At 42.2% G+C, this 18,331-nt stretch overlaps 1 protein-coding gene across 3 annotated transcripts in view; it reads left to right on the forward strand.

The window, feature by feature from the left end:
* Positions 1-18,331, forward strand: part of LOC117545481 (cAMP-specific 3',5'-cyclic phosphodiesterase 4B-like) — a 103,510-nt gene that overhangs the window by 75,676 nt on the left and 9,503 nt on the right. For all 3 annotated transcript variants that reach the window (XM_034215267.1, XM_034215269.1, XM_034215268.1), the window contains one exon: positions 13,614-13,726. In XM_034215267.1, coding sequence (XP_034071158.1) covers positions 13,614-13,726 — 113 coding nt within the window. The remainder of the gene's footprint in view (positions 1-13,613; positions 13,727-18,331) is intronic.

Genomic DNA, 18,331 nt, shown 5'->3' on the forward strand with positions numbered 1-18,331 from the left:
GCCTGCTCTTCACTTCCTGTCAGAACAGATGGGCTGCTGGGAGCGTCCCGCAGCAGGAAAAAATACAAGAAGGCTGTGAGTCTCTTATTGTCCTTCCTCCTCCACACCCCTCACAAACCTTGACCCTTTCAATCTCTGATGAGTAAAACCATCCCGCAATGATGCATGGGGGGAAATAAATGAGAAAAACAAGTGATTAACCCTGTTTTAGTTAGTTGGAAACCTCTGGGAGTCAGAACACATGTGGTTCTAATACAGCATCATACTCTAGTTCAGATTATTAAGGAGCGGTTCAAGTAGTTCATCAAATCTCATTTTTTATTTTAAAATTCAAAAAGTGTTTGAGGCAAACAACCTGCAACCATACAGTAGATGTGTTGTTCTCAATTTTAAATCTACTTACATTAGTGAAAATGGGCATTTTCTTTCAGCTTAAATGTATTGAAATAAGATAAGATAAACCTTTATTGAACCCCGGGATTTACGGTGTCTGCAGCAACAAGGTTGAAACACAGGATAGAGGAGATATGAATTCACACAAGAATAATAACGATACGTTTAAGAAATAAAAAATGTGAGATTTTAAATTTGAGTTAATTCAATTTTGAAAACAACATATTATTAATTAAACAATATGTTTTGCTGTGTTGGCAAGACAATTAAATGTAGAGGAAACTTTGTTTTTGGAAGGCTAAACGCAAACTAATATGAATTGAAGCAGAATCAGTTGTTGGATAAGATGCGCCACAGCTCTCGCTTTAAGTATTTGGGAATTTGGGAGAGGGAGAAGGAAAAAAGGTAATCTACTACACGCAAAGTTTCTGTAAGAATAAGTGTCCATATGTATAAGCTATATCGACACTAAGCTCTTAAAGGATGATAATTAGATTGCCAACAGTATGAATAAAGCTTCAAAATATTCTGTAGGACACAGCCCTATAACTTTCATCTGATTTGGATGCAATTTGTATACTGTTGAAGTAGGAGGCCTTTTTTCGTATTGAATCTGAGTTTTTTTATTTATTACGCAAGAGATCTTTTTACAAAAGAAGTTCAAGAAACCCTGATGTAGTCCCACTCCAGAATATCACAGTCGTCAACTCTTCCTGAGCTTACAAAGAAAGCACCTGCCAGCACAGTGAATAATAGTAATTGTTCAGGAGGAGACTACAACAATCAACAATATCACAGAGAGAGATGCCCTCATATCCTCCCTCTGCTGCTTTCGGTCTCGTTTTCCTCAACTCTTTGGCCGGAAAAGGAGAACAGATTGTTCCTGTTTTTGCGTCTGTGTTTTCAGTGATGCAATATCCCCAGTCATGGAAAAGACTCAGTACCTGCGTCTTTCTGGGTATTAGCTCAGCGGACTGTAGATGGCTGATTTGGAGCTCTATAAAACGTTTATGATCTCCTATAACGGGATAGGAGGTGGAAACAGTGAAATGGAGTAAGACATTAAGAAACAGCGGTGTGAATTCTTAAAGGAAGACAGTTGTGAGGTCAACTGCTTTCTTTAACCTCCCTGTAAACGTATTTGGGATAAGGAAAGATGGAAGGAGAAATCATCAGGACATGGGAAGATAGGACTGCATTTTAAGAGACTGAACTCACACTGGGGCCCTTTCTCATTTCTCTAACTCCCCTCCTCGACTCCTATCCTCGAGACTTAGTCCCGCCCACAGGAGATGCGAACGGAGGAATCGAGGAGGGGAGCCGAGGAGAGAGGAGGGGAAGCAGCAGGCGGTTAGAGAAATGAGAACTCCTCTCCTCTGAGCGGTCATTTTAAAGAGACGTCCATTAATGATGACAGGAGGCACAGCAGCCCTCTGTCTGATGGACACATGTGTTCATGACGACTTATATATTTACTTTGAATTAATTCACAGTGCGGTATAATGAGACAATAACAGGCTACATATGCGGACACACACACACACACACACATATATATATTTATATAAATATATACCATTTCAGAATCAAACAGAGCACTCTCATAATAACGTAACACTATCAGAGACTGGATATATCCCCCCCCCCCTCTCTGGTCGCTACAATGAGGGAAATCAATTACGGGCCAAAAGTTTTATTTACAAGTATTAAAAGTAAGCAAAGGACACCAAACCAACTGAGACCTGTCTGTCCGCTGCATCTACGGCGTACGCACACACTGTACCACACGCACCTACAGCTCCTAAAGCATATAATCAGGCTACAGCCATTGTGTATTTTATTATGTGAAGCACTAAATGGTTTTATAAAAATATCGACTCTTTGTTTGTAGTTATCTACTAAACTAAAGCAAATAAAGAGAGTAGGCCTGTTATACTGAGTGATATATATTATACACACTGCTCTGCTTTCTGCACGGACCTTACAGCTGTTCTCTCTGGAAACATTGCGTTGCGATGAAAGCAGTTAATAAAATAATATCCAGGGGATGCATGCAGAGCAGTCATTGGCTGAGATAAGTCCGGCCGTGCGTCACGACTCTTTGAAACATCTCTGTTCCCGGAAATGCATCCACGAAGGAGCCGTGGAGGACCCATCAGTGTATCCTCGGTTATAGCTCCTCCTCGACGCTCGATCCTCGGTCCTCGAAGTGCATTTAGAGAAATGAGAAGTCCTTCAACATGGCGCGCTGAAATTCATTTCCGGGTCACCACCGGAGGACCGAGGAGTCGAGGAGGGGGATTTGATGAAATGAGAAAGGGCCTGGGTATGCTGTACCATGATGTGCCAGTGGATGTTATTGTTTTCCGTAGATGGACTACTAAACGTGCATCTTGAAACTTTGCCTCGTGCATTCTTATTATGTACCATGCAGGCTTTAAAGACGTGGACAACAGTACAAATATCTCACTTTGTAAACTAAATGGTTGCTCCTGCTCTCCCTTAGACTCCAATCCGCTTGTACTTACCGACATCCCAATTAGTAGGCAAGTATGATTGTATGAAACTATTTGAATGTCACATTCAATGAATGTCCATCCATCCATCTTCTCCCGCTTATCCGTGGTCGGGTCGCGGGGGTAGCAGTTCCAGCAGAGAGCCCCAAACTTTCTTTTCCCTGGCGACATCAACCAGCTCTGACTGGGGGATCCCAAGGCGCTCCCAGGCCAGCAAAGAGATATAATCCCTCCACCTGGTCCTAGGTCTACCCCTTGGTCTCTTCCCAGCTGGACGTGCCTGGAACACCTCCCTAGGGAGGCGCCCAGGTGGCATCCTAACTAGGTGCCCGAACCACCTCAACTGGCTCCTTTCGACGCGAAGGAGGAGCGGCTCAACTCCGAGTCCCTCCCTGATGACCGAACTTCTCACCTTATCCCTAAGGGAGACACCAGCCACCCTGCGGAGAAAACCCATCTCGGCCGCTTGTATCCGCGATCTCGTTCTTTCGGTCATGACCCATCCTTCATGACCATAGGCGAGGGTAGGAACGAAAAGGGCCCGGTAGACAGAGAGCTTTGCCTTCTGGCTCAGCTCCCTTTTCGTCACAACGGTGCGGTAAAGCGACTGCAGTACCGCTCCCGCTGCACCGATTCTCCAGCCCATCTCACGCTCCATTGTTCCCTCACTCGAGAACAAGACCCCGAGATACTTGAACTCCTTCACTTGGGGTAAGGACTCATTCCCTACTTGAAGTGGACAGTCCATCGGTTTCCTGCTGAGAACCATGGCCTCAGATTTGTTGTGACTGCAAGGAATTATGGGAAGTCAGTATTTCCTTTTGTAAAGGATGTTCTAATCTATCCTAAACTAAAGGAGATAGTCAAGCTCTTATTACGACTGGCAGTTAAGTATTTAGGGCTCATTTCACTCCATTAGGAACTTTCCTAAGCAGAAAAGACTATTTGCCGCCAGCTAGAGATTATAGGAGATCAAGGGAGAGGGAAAGTGATATGGGGGAGAAGAAAACACCACAAAGGTCAAATAGAGACGTCAGTTTCGGAAGCTTTTTAATCAGATATGATGTCGGAGAAGCAGAAAAAAAAAGGTCAGATTAGATGAAATAAACAAAAAGAGGCAAAATGTGACCGCAGCCGCTGAAAGTACACTAGGAGCAGAAAAGTTTGTGTGCGTTTGTATGGGGGAGCTTTATTAAAAATCAGTTGCAAATGCGTCACCTCAGGCTGTTTACGCCGTCTTTGTCCAGGAACGTGACGGGGGATTGTTGTTGTCCTCTTGTGAGTTTGCAGTTTGCGCATCACAAACTGTCCTGACCCCTTCACACACAGTCCCCGGAGCCTCGAGGCCAACAAAGTGCTCCCTGTTCCCTGACTGATTCAGATTGTGGGCTCGGCCTGATAAATGGTACTTTCCAGAAATGCTCGATCATGGTGTCTTTCAGCGGGCTGGTGATTAATGTGTAACGCGTTAGATGAACATTGTCCCAGATGGTAAGGGACTCCTGGGTCCATGGTTAGTCATTTTACCAAGAATGGTCATCATGTTATTGGAAAGGAATGTTCCCTTTGACTGACCTTAAGAAATGAATGTTTACACAATGCCTTCAAGAAATGAACATTTAAGGCAGCTCTGATTTAGGTAACTCTGATTTGACGTAATACCATTTGCCAACTTTTACATTCTACGACGCAGTTTGATTTACAATATTGAAACGTATCGGTTGTATACATTCAGAACATGAATATAGTGTCATGTTTATAGTAGTGGAGCAGAGAATGAAGGTACACACCCCCAGTGTTTGTGTGTGTTAGGGATGCCTGAAATATATATACTTAACAATATATTACTATCACCTAAAGAATATATCTAGGATAAAAAGACTAATGTCACAGCAGGATTTGGAAAAACTTGTCCATGCTTTTATCTTCAGTAGACTCGACTACTGCAATGGTGTCTTCACAGGTCTCACTAAAAAATCTATTAGGAAGCTGCAGCTGATTCAGAACGCCGCTGCTCGATTCCTCACTAACACTAAGAAAGTGGATCACATCACTCCTGTTCTGAAGTCTTTACACTGGCTTCCTGTGTGTCAAAGAATAGATTTCAAAATACTGCTGCTGGTTTATAAAGCACTGAATGGTTTAGGCCCAAAATACATTTCTGACTTCCTGCTAAATTATGAACCATCCAGAACTCTCAGGTCTTCAGGGACTGGTCAGCTTTCTGTCCCCAGAGTCAGAACTAAACATGGTAAAGCAGCGTTCAGTTATGATGCTCCAAATATCTGGAACAAACTCCCAGGAACCTGCAGGTCCGCTGCAACTCTGACTACTTTTAAATCCAGACTAAAGACTTGTCTTTTTGCCGCTGCTTTTAATTGAACTATTTACATCTTAGACTGCACTGTAACTTTTATCCATGTATTTTTTCGTATGTTTGTATGTTTAATCTTCTTTGTTCAATTTGTGTAAAAAACGAATTATTAAACAAAAACTTGAAGTTAGAAGTCGTCTGGCACAAAACCACCCATTAAACACATTTTCCGTATTAAACAGCCAGATTGTTTGGAGGTGCAGGAAGGTGTAATCTTTTATAGTCGTTTTCCTGGTTTCCACTCTATATGTTAAGCTAAGCTATTTGACCGCTAATTAAACTATTTCTACATTTATAATAGGAATTAATGCAGGAACTTGAGGTGTAGATCCCCTGTCAAATGTATAGAATAATATACGACATATATTCTAAGGTTAACTATATTTTAATCAGGTAATCCATCAGAACTTAGTTGTTTTTAATCAAATCAAGTTTAGTTCCAAGTATATTTTCACGTGGTGTATTGCTGCAAAACATTAACATAATAAGAGAAATAAAATAGAAGTTGCCTGGTTTGAAAAAAAAGAAAATCACAATATTTTATTTGAAATATACTTCAAAAACATGTCCATTTCACCTGAGAAGAAAAATTACAATACAAATAATGAAAATATCTACAACATATCGGATTAATTAAGTTGGCGGATAATTTTTGCATACGCAATACACTTATTTTTGTATAATTTTGCATTGTATTGCGATGTGTTTTCATTGCAATGCCCTCATCAAGTATAAGTTCTGGTCCTTACAAGGGGAAAAAGTTAGAGCACCATTGTGCAAGAAAGAGTGCCTTTGCACATTGTTGAGAGCTACGGTTGAAATCTTCACATAGACTTTGTTACATGAATGCACGCTGCTCAAAAAGCCTGTTTCCAAAAAGTCACTGCAGTTCAAACTTCTGCAAAATTAATTTAGACATGTGACTTTGTGCGTATGCTGCCTCGGGTGTGGGGCCCCAAACAATGAGAATTTCTCATTAATCATTCGTCTCTCTTTGTAAACAAGTCCAGAAACCGACGTGATGAAAGACTAATCTGAAACAGGTTATACAGACTGGAGAATAGGATGTGTCAATCACCGGTAATTTACGCTTCAATGCCAAATGAGGAGTCATAACTTTGTAATCGTGTGTGTGTGTGTGTGTGTGTGTGTGTGTGTGTGTGTGTGTGTGTGTGTGTGTGTGTGTGTGTGTGTGTGTGTGTGTGTGGTGTGTGTGTGTGTGTGTGTGTGTGTGTGTGTGTGTGTGTGTGTGTGTGTGTGTGTGTGTGTGTGTGTGTGTGTGTGTGTGTGTGTGTGTGTGTGTGTGTGTGTGTGTGTGTGTATCTGCTATTAGGTAACACTGACTTCGCTAACATACACACTCTCACTCAACTATAGCACGATGTGACAACCCTGTGAATTTTATGGGCATGTAGAACTTTCGTATTGGTATGTGGGATTTTCGTATAGTATTAGGGTTTCATGAGTAGTCTTTGCATGAGTATACAGAGCATTCAGAATATGCATTACCATTATGTTTTCTAGCACAGATTTTGCCTGTTTACGGCTACTTCTGAGCGTTGTCCCCAAACCGATTAGCTTGCAACTCTGAGGAAAAATGCATGCTGGAAAGAACATCCCACATTTCTGTTCTGAAGGAGAAAGACATTTACTTTGAGACATTACGAAAGACTTGGATGCCGACCAGGTTTTGGATATGCGCAAATATTGCAACGGCGACCTTTTAAGAAGGTGGTTGAACTTCGGAATGAAAGCAGGATGTTGCATTCAAAAGAAGAACCCAACAATGAAGAAGTGGAAACATTTAAAAATGACATTTTGCCACAGAGAAGCTGCATGTAAACGGGGATAATACTAGAATATTAGCGATGGAATGGAAAATAATTTCTCTTTAACCGTCTAACACATGTAAACCGCACACACGGTCAAATGTAGTCTCTGCATTCACCCATCCTAGAATTAGAAGCAGCGCCAGGGGAGCAGATGGTCTGCTTCCTTGCTCAATGGCACTTCGATAGTGCCCAGGAAGTGAACCGTAGCCTCTCAAACTCCACTTTCCTTACCTGGTCCATTCGGAGACTTCAGCTGACCCTCAAGTTCCAAAGCCAAGTCCCTACAGACTGATCTACTGCGGCCCCTGGGCAGCAATTATGTAAGCAGTGCTTCACTCAATGGAAATTCTACATTTGTCGTTCAGTAACTTGAAGAGGACCTTACTCTTCCCAAGCCATGGGATAGTGGGTCAATTCAAGAGAATATACCCACTAGAGTTGCAACTATTGGTCAATCTTCAGAAAAATGATCTGCAACTATTTTGATAACATGTAGAGCACAATGAATTAGCAATCGGTTTAAACCATTTTGAAAAGGGCAACAACATGAATATCTTCTGCATGTAAACGTAGTCTTTCTGGTATACCTTTGTGATCAATGTCAGCAATCCTCATAGTGTGTTTGAATGATTTCCTAAAGTGTGCTCAGTTGCATTTAAAATAATAATGAAACACCAAACAGACAGGACAGATCTGACCTGTCATTCCCAGTCTGTGCAGTCTGCTCTACATCTGGAGTCCATGTCGGCTTTTCCAGGCCTGCAGCCAGAGCAGAGGATCCAGAGCACTGGAAGCGTGCAGCCTGGTTAACTATGTGAATTATGTCATTGACGTCAGCACGGCCATAAACCTTGCTGCGCCCCATCCCTCATGGTGGCCCGTGCCAACACAGCTCCATGGCGCATTGTGCAGGAGCTGTCAAACAGGCCCTGATGAGCTGTGTTGTTTGGTTGACTGTGGAAGCCTGTTGTTTTGATAGGTGAGCAGATAATGCTGCAGTTGTAAATTGTGATGAGACATAATCAGCAAGAGAAGACAAAAGGCTGTCTGTGTGGTTTCGGGGATGGACCTACTGTAAACATGGTTCTCACAGCTCTTTGAAATCCTTTAGATTGTGATTTGATGGGGAGAAATCAAAGCCTTTAAAGGCATGGTTCATTAAGCGTGCCTACAATTGATTCCTTTCTGCAAGAGTAGAATGGAAATCTACCGCTCAACTTGCACAACATATTGTTCTGCTGTGCCGCTTATCTGTGAGGGAACAGTGGTCACAAACACACCTTGCATACACTTTTTTTATTGTTCTGACTATAGTTTAAAAATTCAAGAGAATATACCCACTAGAGTTGCAACTATTGGTCAATCTTCAGAAACATTATCTGCAACCATTTTGATAATCCAGTACTCACTAAAGTGCAAAAACAGCTCATGTAATGTCTGTTATGTTCTATATTTAATATTATATTTAAACTGAATATATTAGAGATTTCCACTGACAAGACAATAAAGAAATAATTTGGGACTTTAAGAATAATTTACATAATAGTATGTGGGAAAACTACGAGGAAGCATCATTTTAATCCATTTTAAAACAGTATGCATGATTCATATTACATACCCAAATAGCAAAGCTTGTTTTTAGCCACTCGTATATGGAGATTTACTATGTTGTATGTTGAATATCCTATTAAACTGAATATATTGACAAAATAAGACATTCAAGAAATAATTTTGGATTTTGAGAAACTAAGATTCACAATTTTCACAAGATTTTACAATTTTCAAGACGAAACAATTAACTGTATACAGTTAAAAAAAATGTTTCGTACATTGATGATAACTAAATAAATCGTTGGTTGAGGCCCTAATGAGCAAATACATTCCGAGAGAAAAAAAAATTACATAAAAGTTTCTGGGAAAACGATAAGGAAGCATTATTTATTTGAATTTTGAAGCAGTTTGCTTATTACACAACCAAAGAGCAACGTTTGTTCTTATCAAAGAGCAAATAGTAAGATTTCCTGTAAAGAGTCACGGATCAAATTAAAGATATTTACATTTCTAGTTGACTCAGACTCAAGATAACTCCTTTGTTTTCCTCCTTGGATCATTATTTAGTAAATGAAGGTAGCTCCTTCCTTTTTCTTTGTTTCTTCTTTCTGTTTCAGTTCCCTCCTGTCTTATTCTTCCCCCTTGTTACTGACGTACATCAGCCATGACAGAAAGGTGATTCATTGCCCCCCCCCTTCTGTCTCAGCTTCACGTGTAGTGTGAAGTCAAACACAAACAACAAGTACGTGTTCAGATCTGTATCAAAGTGTGTTTTCTCCTTCACAATGTGCTAAGGTCAAGATGTGGAATGTGTGTTTGCGTACTTGCAGATAGCTCGGAGCTGTTTACACTCTAACAACTTGTGATGACTCAGGTCTTTTTCATGGACCCTCTGTTGTCACCGGTCCCGTTCTTTCCTCACAAGTCAAATTAGTAGGAATAAACTAACCTTAAGCCATATTAGTCAATTATGTTACCTAGTTAGCATTCTTTCTTTTTATTTATGCATATTTTACTAATCACTCTCCTTTTAAACAGTTTTTGTTTTTTACTGTCCTATAGTACACATTGGAATGATTTCTTACTTTATTTTTTAGAACTAGGCTATATTAAATAGATAAATGTGTGCCCACTCTAGCTCTCTCTCTCTCTCTGTCTCGCTCGCTCACAGAGGCTGTGTGCTCCTCTGTGGCGATCACGGCTTGCGTTAAAAAATAATAATAAGTGCGTGCGGATGCGGCGGCGGACAGGCAGGTCTCAGTTGGTTTGCTGTCCTCTGCTTACTTTTAATAATTGTAAATAAAACTTTTGGCCCGTAATTTCATTTCCTCATTGTAGCGACCAGAGAGGGGGGTATATATCCAGTCTCTGATTGTGTTACGTTATTATGAGAGTGCATACCCCCCCCCCTCTAACATCACCAGAAGTCATCATTTAAGGGGTCATTTCTCAAAAATGTCTTCCGGGGGAAGATCCCCCCCGGACCGCCCTAGTATGGTGTGGTCCCTATTTCCATAGCCCCACCAAAAATATTTTCCACCAGCCGCCACTGGGTCGACCAATCACAACAGAGCCGGCCAGCTAACCAATCAGAGCAGACTGGGCTCTGGTTTCAGACAGAGGGTGAAAACAGGTGCTGCAGCACCGGCAGTATGAGAACAATAAATACCTTTTTGAACGTTAAAGCATGGAGACATGTCACAGTTGAGGCACAAAATACTAATATGAACCTGAAAATCAGCATAATAATTTATTTTAATCATCCCCGCCAATTGATATTTGTTAGGTTGTGAGTGAGTGTTTATTATGTCTGTCTTTTATCCAAGGCAATTCTTGCAAACTATTGGACCAAACGAACTACACTTTTTTGGGCTAAAGAGGCTCAAGCCCTCAGATTGTTGGAATTTAGTTTTATAAAACACATTTTATTGTCTTCAAATCTGGCACAAATGTCCACCTGGCCTTACGGATAAATTACTTTAGTATGCTGAGCAAATGTCAAGGTTGCTGACCTTACAAATCAAATCCTGGCTTTGACTCAAAGGTGAATACAGCAATTATGACATTGTCACGCAAATGTCTTTATAGGATGAAATATGAGTGATTTATGATAATACTGTTGCACTTTTTATTGAAATGTCTGAAAGCGGGACTTTTAATAGTAGTGTTATTTGTCATTCTGGTATTACTACTTTTACTTATTCAACACTTATCAGTAGGTGGTATAATAGATGAGGAAGTCCAGCTCTGCACACCGACATCAACCAGACAGCCCAGGAAGCAGGTTTTTTTGGGGGGGTGGTAGTTAGAGAACACAGAGAGGTGCAGTGTGAGGTGGATGTGAGCGGAAGGTGTCTCGGGCGGGAATGGAGGTGGGGGGATGTTTGAGCTCAGCCCCGCTCGTTGGTGCAGTTGATGGCTCTCACAGAGGCCGGTTTGTGGCCCTACAGGGGAGAGAGTTGGAGGGAAAAGGCAGACGGGGTCTGTCTGCACACTGAGCTCTGTTGTCCTCTCAGCTGCCTCCAGCATATGGCCAAAGCATTAGGACTCAACCAAGTAAAAAAAAAGAAAAGACTTCCACTGTAAAAACAGGCTGGAAAAGTACCTCGCTCGCTCTGTCTGGGGGCAGATTTTCAGACTGAAAGTGCGTCACGCCACTTTTGACTGGTGACATTGTGAATTGTCTGTCAGCCCAGTTAGCACACTGTTTGTGTGATCAACCAGAGGAGACGATGGACTCAACATTACCATCGACTCATATGCGCACACAATTTGTTTAACTTACTTCAACCCAACCTCGATAATAATGAGTCATGTGAGAGAAGCATCCAGCTGTTGCCTTAGGGAACATATCTGATGAAAATGTGGAGTAGGCAAGTGGCATCCAGCCAGCAACACCAATAAACTTTAGTCTACATCTGAGGGTTTTTACTGCCATCAGATTCTGGACTGTGTGTATGAATCAGCCGCCAGCTTCGGAATGATCTGTGTCCCAGTCAAGCCTTTGATGATTCCCGACTTCCCTGTTAAAAAAACGTCTATATTCTCTCATTGAAGGGAACGGAGGCAGGATGTGGTACCACCTTCTTGGCATCGTCCCGTGCCCCTATGGCTCAAGCCGGCCGCACGTTGGTATACCCGGTCCTAACAGCTCACCGCCTTGTGCATGAGCTGCTTTGATGCTCTGCTCTGTGTCACTTACTTTTACATGGCTTGGATGCCAGTGGTTCTTGTGAATAGTTTAAACCGCAAACCTTGGCGGCATATTGTAGCCAAGGGTTCTTTTCAACCTGGAGCTCAAATAAAGGAAAAATGGGTCTGACCTGAGGAATGAGGCTAGCGCTAGAAGTTGCTTTTGTGTAATTTAAGTCGAGACTTAACTGTCCTTTGTGGTTCAGAAGAGTCACTGTTTCTAATAGCTTTCAATGGTGGGAGGTTTCCTTGACTGTGTATATCGTTTGAGATTTCATTTAAGATCTTTAGTGAACACTGGTTGGTTCAGAGTCTGTACGCCATCGCTGGGCTTTGAAGTGCTTTGATCCAGCGTATTGACGCAAATTGGGGAGCAGCACGCTGGCTGTCCTGTTGTGCTAAGCATATGGGGTAAATGTCTTCCATGTGTGAAGCCCTATGAAGTCGAGATCAGTCTTTTCCGTAGAAAAAGGAAGGTGGGGAGATCCAGATGCGCTCAGCGTTCACTCCCTCCGGGCAGAAATGTGTTGGATCAACATTCTCCCTGGTATACCAGAGGACGACGCATCCTAATTAGTTCCCTCTTGTAATATCAACTCAGTGCATTTCTCATAAACTCCTCTTCATCCTTCTTAAGCTTGTGGCCACATGAGTCAGAGCTGCTAACGATGGAGCTTCCTCATCGAATGACAGATATCATTATTCTCAGCAGACACTCCGTAATTCAGTCATTCCACTCCATGTTTTGTACTGTTCAGGGCCAAAGAGGAAGTGCTTTGGTTTCTTTGGCACACGGTGAGACCCCGGCATGGCCCCCCCTCCCCCAAATTCAGGGAGTCAAAGTTTGCCTCTCGTGTTTCTTGTGCAAACACAGTATTTGTTGTTTGATATCATTTTTTTTCTCCCTCAGAGGTTTTTGCAGCATGGTGCTGTTTGCTGCTGCAATTCAGTACAACCCTAGAGTTCCTGTTTAAGAAAGGAAGTCTTTGAAAAGTAGAAGGAATTGGAGCGGTTGTTTTTGCAGCAGTGACAAAATGCATTTACAGAAAGTAAATGTAGGTGTTCCTCCCCTTGTCCCCTTTCCCTTTCCCCAATCATTTTAGTATATAAGATGTTGATATGCAGTTGTTCAAATGAAAGTATAAAAAAAACAGGCAGAGGATTGCCTTGACTCAAAAGCCACTTTTTAAACAGAGGGTTTGTGTACTATACCTGCATGTACAAATACTTTTGTATGTGTTTGAATGAGGGGCGGGGAGAGAGCAGGAACTACTTAATATATAGAAAGCATAGGGATCTCATTTGGAAAAAAAGTCATGTAGACATGACTTATATGTGTGTTGAATGAAAGGGGGGTTGGGGGGGACAGCAGGAGGCAGCAGACTGCCTGGTTTGCACGCCACTCGTTTAGCAGGGTGATACAGAAAGAGGGGAGGGAGCCAGACAGAGTAGGGGGGGTTTGAAGAGCACACGAGAGCAAGGGGCTAGAGGGGACACGGGGAGAGTCTGCAAACAGTAACTCTAGCTCTCAGTCTGTCTGGGAGACCCAGTTCCCTGAACTTTCTGAGGAGATGAAGGAGCTGTGTGTGCACACACCCCCCTCGTCCTCCGCGTCTCACGGATGTGCCGCGGGCCAGTCCTCCGTTAGAAAGAGCCACGCCGGGACCCTCGGACCTCCCCGAATGGTGTCAGGGGGCTCCGCTATAGACATGGATCCTCTCGGGCCTGATTACGTGTCCATGTGTCTGTTGGCAGATGAGTCCTACCAGAAGCTGGCTATGGAGACCATGGAGGAGCTGGACTGGTGTCTGGACCAGCTGGAGACCATCCAGACGTACCGCTCCGTCAGCGACATGGCCTCCAACAAGGTGAGACAAATCATTATATAATATACAGTATGTGCAAACAGTGCATTGTGAAGCTGCTAGAAGTTTTTGCCAATGATGGGACTTCCCAAAAGTCTGTCCTCTGAGGAGAAGACATTATGGGATTTCACTTGTTGGCTTTCATTTAAGTTGATATGCAACATGAATTTCTCTTATTTATAAAAAATTACTAACATTTTAGAAACTCATCAGAAAAGTGTGTCAAATGGTGAATAGCGTCTCTCCAAAATGCCAACAGGTCAGAACATTCTATCAACTCACCCTGGAGACCATTATTCTCAAAATGAGTCTTACATTACAACTCTTAATATGTGCAGTGTTAGGGAAGCTTTGAAAGCATGCACGCTACCAATTACAGAACTTGAACTATAACAATGATTGCATGGGGATCTAATTTGGTTTACTCAAGCTCCTTAGAAAAACTAAAACGAAATGTAAATTGTCATTGTGTGATACAAAATAATAACACTTTTTAATATAAAAAACGAAGATTGCCACTCAAATTAATTTAATTTCCAGTGCATAAACCCAAATAAAGATGTAACCTATATTTAAACCCGAAAGGGGCGTGTTCGTCAATAGTATAGAAGCATTAGTAAATCAATAAATAATAAAACCCTTCCTTTCTTTTTATGGCCCAAATTGCTTGTAGTTTCATTAATTGACTACACATTAAATGCCCAAAAACTAACTTGATTCAATACAAAATGTAGTTAAGCTACTAGTTTAATTACATGTTGTTTACCCTTAACACTTTATATATGTTTAACTGTGTCGTTGCCTGCTTTAATCTTCTGCCATAATGGTGACCATGAGACCTCCCAGGAACACAGCCCCCCACTGTACACTGTCATCTCTTCCAAACCATAAGCACATTTTTTAAGCTAAGCCATTTCACAGGTTCAATCCTAGATGTAAAACAGTATGCATTTTGTAAGAAGTTGTCAGGAAGCATGATGCACGGCTGAACAACTGCTCTTTGTTGCAGTGTGGCTGACAATTTGCACACTATATGCAAAATGTAAAAAATGAAGCCACATTGACGCACTTGCAAAGTAGCAGCCGTTCTGTGGTAGAGTATGAGCTGGCATTATCATTATATGGCTGTCCTGTAGATAAGTGTTTGTTTTGCATACAGGACCACTAACTTCCTGTTAGTGTGTATAAGTGTGTATTCAGTGGTAAGGCCTGTTCTGCTGAGACACATGGCCTGTTTTATAACCGCTACATTTTCTTGATTTAATCTGATTACTGATGCATTTCTCTGTCATATTGTGTAATGTTGAGCTTAGCATTGGCCCACTTGCTCAAGTGACGTCATTATAAAGGGCACATTTAACTGACAGACGTCCTTTTGTCCAGACTATAGTTTAAGGTTTAACAGAGAAACTAAGGTCTTGTTAGAGCAAAGTTAATACTAGTTTCAAAGCTACACTCCACAGTTGTTCAACTTAACTTCTTATTCACTTCATTTACCCTCCTTTTCAAATTCATATTCTTTCTGTAACTTTGGATCAGGCAAGGTCACATCCTCTGTACGTCTGCCTTCAAACAAGGAGGTACTGCTACAACATCGGCTAATTTGTGTCAGACGAAACATTTCTGCAATGCTAACAATTATGCAAACATGTAAGATATTGCATGAAACAGCATATAAATGAATAGCAGGCACTACATACAGACTTTATTTGAAACATTTCCTCTAAAAAGAAAGGGATTCAATTAGGTGGAGCAGGGCTTTAAGCGTAATGCTAACACAAGCCTGCACACATGCTCACAGTGACAATGTCAGAATGCTAATGTTTGGCAGTTAAGTATTTAAAATATTCACCATCTTAGCATGTTAGCATGCTGCAATTTGCTCAATACCAAATTAGGAAATAAGTTTCGTTAAGAACAATGGCGACTTGTAAAGAGGTACGTGTAGATTCTGCAATAACATCAGATCTGAAGAGTATTTATTTATTGAAAGAAGAGCAAAGAATGCAGGCATTTCTTGATGGAACATGTGTTGTTGCTCTTCTCCCGGCTGGCTTCAGCAAGAGTTCAACTAATTCACCCAATTACCTGCTAAGTATTTTCTGAAAGTGCTCTTTCCCAAACAGTTTTGATGGTTCTGTGCCATCTGGGCCATCAGATGTGTTCATGGAAAGCTATGGGATCACCTAAGTTAATTACGTTTATCTCGAGAGTAACATCAAATGTCGTCATAATCCACCAAATACTTAGAATTTGGTTTAAAGATTACCTCAAAAACATCATGAGGATGCTTGAGATATCTTCAGGGCACCTCCGAAGTCATTGAAACATCTCTGAGTTTAGATAAATCCAACATGTTTTTACAAATCTGAAATCAGTCAGCATTCTGCTTTGGTCTAAGTGGATCAAAATAATCTCAACATGTGGTTTCAAAGAGACCCAATGCAGCTATTTAGAACTCATGACTTCCCTTTGCTTTGATGAACGTCTTTTCGTGCGAATTTCATTTGTGCAGAGCTCAAACTAATTGCTGCTCAGGATTACTCAACCCCCACGCAGACAGCGGAGACTGCATGGCGGCGTCAGATTATAAACATCCACAGTGGTGTCGTCCATTTCCGTCTGTGTTCTCCACTGTGGTCTGAGGGAGGATTGGGATGAAGATGGGGAGGGGTGTTGTCAGACCGGGTGACCGTGACACCAGTTTCCTGTCCCTCTCTTCTGCTCCCTGGTAACCAGACGACAATAGACCCAGCAGCCAGGTTGAGTCTTTACAGGCAACCGCGTCACTAGCACTGCCAAGACAATGAGCACGGGGCCCTGCAGGGGCGCAGGCGCTCCGGCCGACCAGGGGCATTGTTCGCCCTGAGTCAGAGTCCTCCCATACGACCCAGCAGCGCCACTAAGCATTGTTGACCAACAGAGAACGGGGGTCAACAGTTTATGATGTTAAAAGCTGATTGTTGTGAAATTACGCAGGGGTGGAAGGAAATCAGTTGTTGGAACACTCATCGTTTTTTATTGCAAAACTGGCGTCAGATACAGTTTATTTTTTGCACCAAGCATCTGCAGGCTGTATCATGGAATATGCTTCCAGCTGAGTATAAAACGTGCACAGATTTATACTCTTTTTCCCATATGACAACACGTGTATATTGGGCAACCAATCTTGCCAACATGGATTTGAGATGTTAGTTTGAATTAATTGTAAAGTTATATTGACAAATGTAATAATATTTATATTTGATGCATCTGTATTTTGATCTGGTTTTAATTGTTAATGTGCCCAAAAAAACGTGTTAATGTGTGTACCTGCCCAGGGACTGCAGATGGAAATGATCTTTTAGCTATAATCTGGCATATACAGCACATCTCCTCTTTTTGAGATGAATGTAGTTGTATGGTCCTTGTTCAATAAAGAGTAATAATAATCCTCATTCCCAGTATTTATATGACGTGATGTTGGAAGAGCCTGTTTCTTTTTGGGAACCCGAAAGGACGTAATTGATCCCATGAATAAAACCCAGGGTGTCTCCGCTTTCAGTGTCCAAGGGCACAGGTGTGTCCGGGGCCACGGGGACCACACACCCTGCTGACCGCCAGCCCGGTCGCTGTGACCTCAGAGCGGTGCAGCTGCACCCCCGCCCCTCACTATCATTACCCTCGCCACACTCCCAATGCCGATGCTGGCGATGGCCTTGCACAAACACTGCCATCTGAATCCAGTTAGGGGAGCTTAGCGCTTTGCGGGTTCGCGTGCGAGCGAGCCCCCGAGCCCAGCGCGAGCCAGTAGGAAACTTTAACTCACGTGTGGTCACTTCAGCTTTGAAGCACCGTCGTCTTCCGAGGGGAAAAAATGACAAAATGATTGAAACAGATGTAGCGGTGGGTCTGTAGCTGCAGCAGGGGTAATGGACATTAAATTATAGAGTTGTGATTCCTTTTGACTGAAGGGGCGGTGAGGAGATCAGACGGGCTGCAGTAGTGATTATGGTGCCTAATTGTAATTAAAAAAGTTGAACCTCTGTCCTCTGCTATTATCAGAGGAAGGTCAATGTTAAACCTGCTTTAATGTTACCCGTTTCTTATTAGTTGATCAGCAATTTATAGGAAATGTTTCTTTTTTATTGTTGCTAAACTGAAAACTTGCCGTTGTAATCCACTGTGTGTTGACACTGTAAACAGCGACGCAGGGCAGAGACGCAACATTGGATCACTCTGGGCTTTGTCAGATTGCACAGCTAAGGTGTTGCAATATGAGATCTAGCTGGGCAAAGCCATTTCTCCCTCTATTCTGCTTCAGTCAAGGTCAGCGTGTGCTGCAAGAACTGAAACTATTAAAGACTTCTCCCAGAGGAATGTCATTTATGATCTTCCGGCACAGTACGTCAGAATGGCTTGTTATCCGGGGACTTTTCTGTGATGAGATCAGGTATTGTTAGTTGCTCTTCGCCTGAAGCCACAATAGGAAGCAGGATGTCTACCAGTAAATGAGCTCAGTGAATTACTCTATCAAGTAAAAGGGAAGTAGGTGGGGACACATGCTCGGGCCTGTGTCTGAGGGAGGAGCCACCGACCTCTGTAGGCCAGTCAGACAACTCCGCTTTA

Source organism: Gymnodraco acuticeps, unplaced genomic scaffold (genome assembly GCF_902827175.1).
Source record: "Gymnodraco acuticeps unplaced genomic scaffold, fGymAcu1.1, whole genome shotgun sequence".
NCBI lineage: Eukaryota > Metazoa > Chordata > Actinopteri > Perciformes > Bathydraconidae > Gymnodraco > Gymnodraco acuticeps.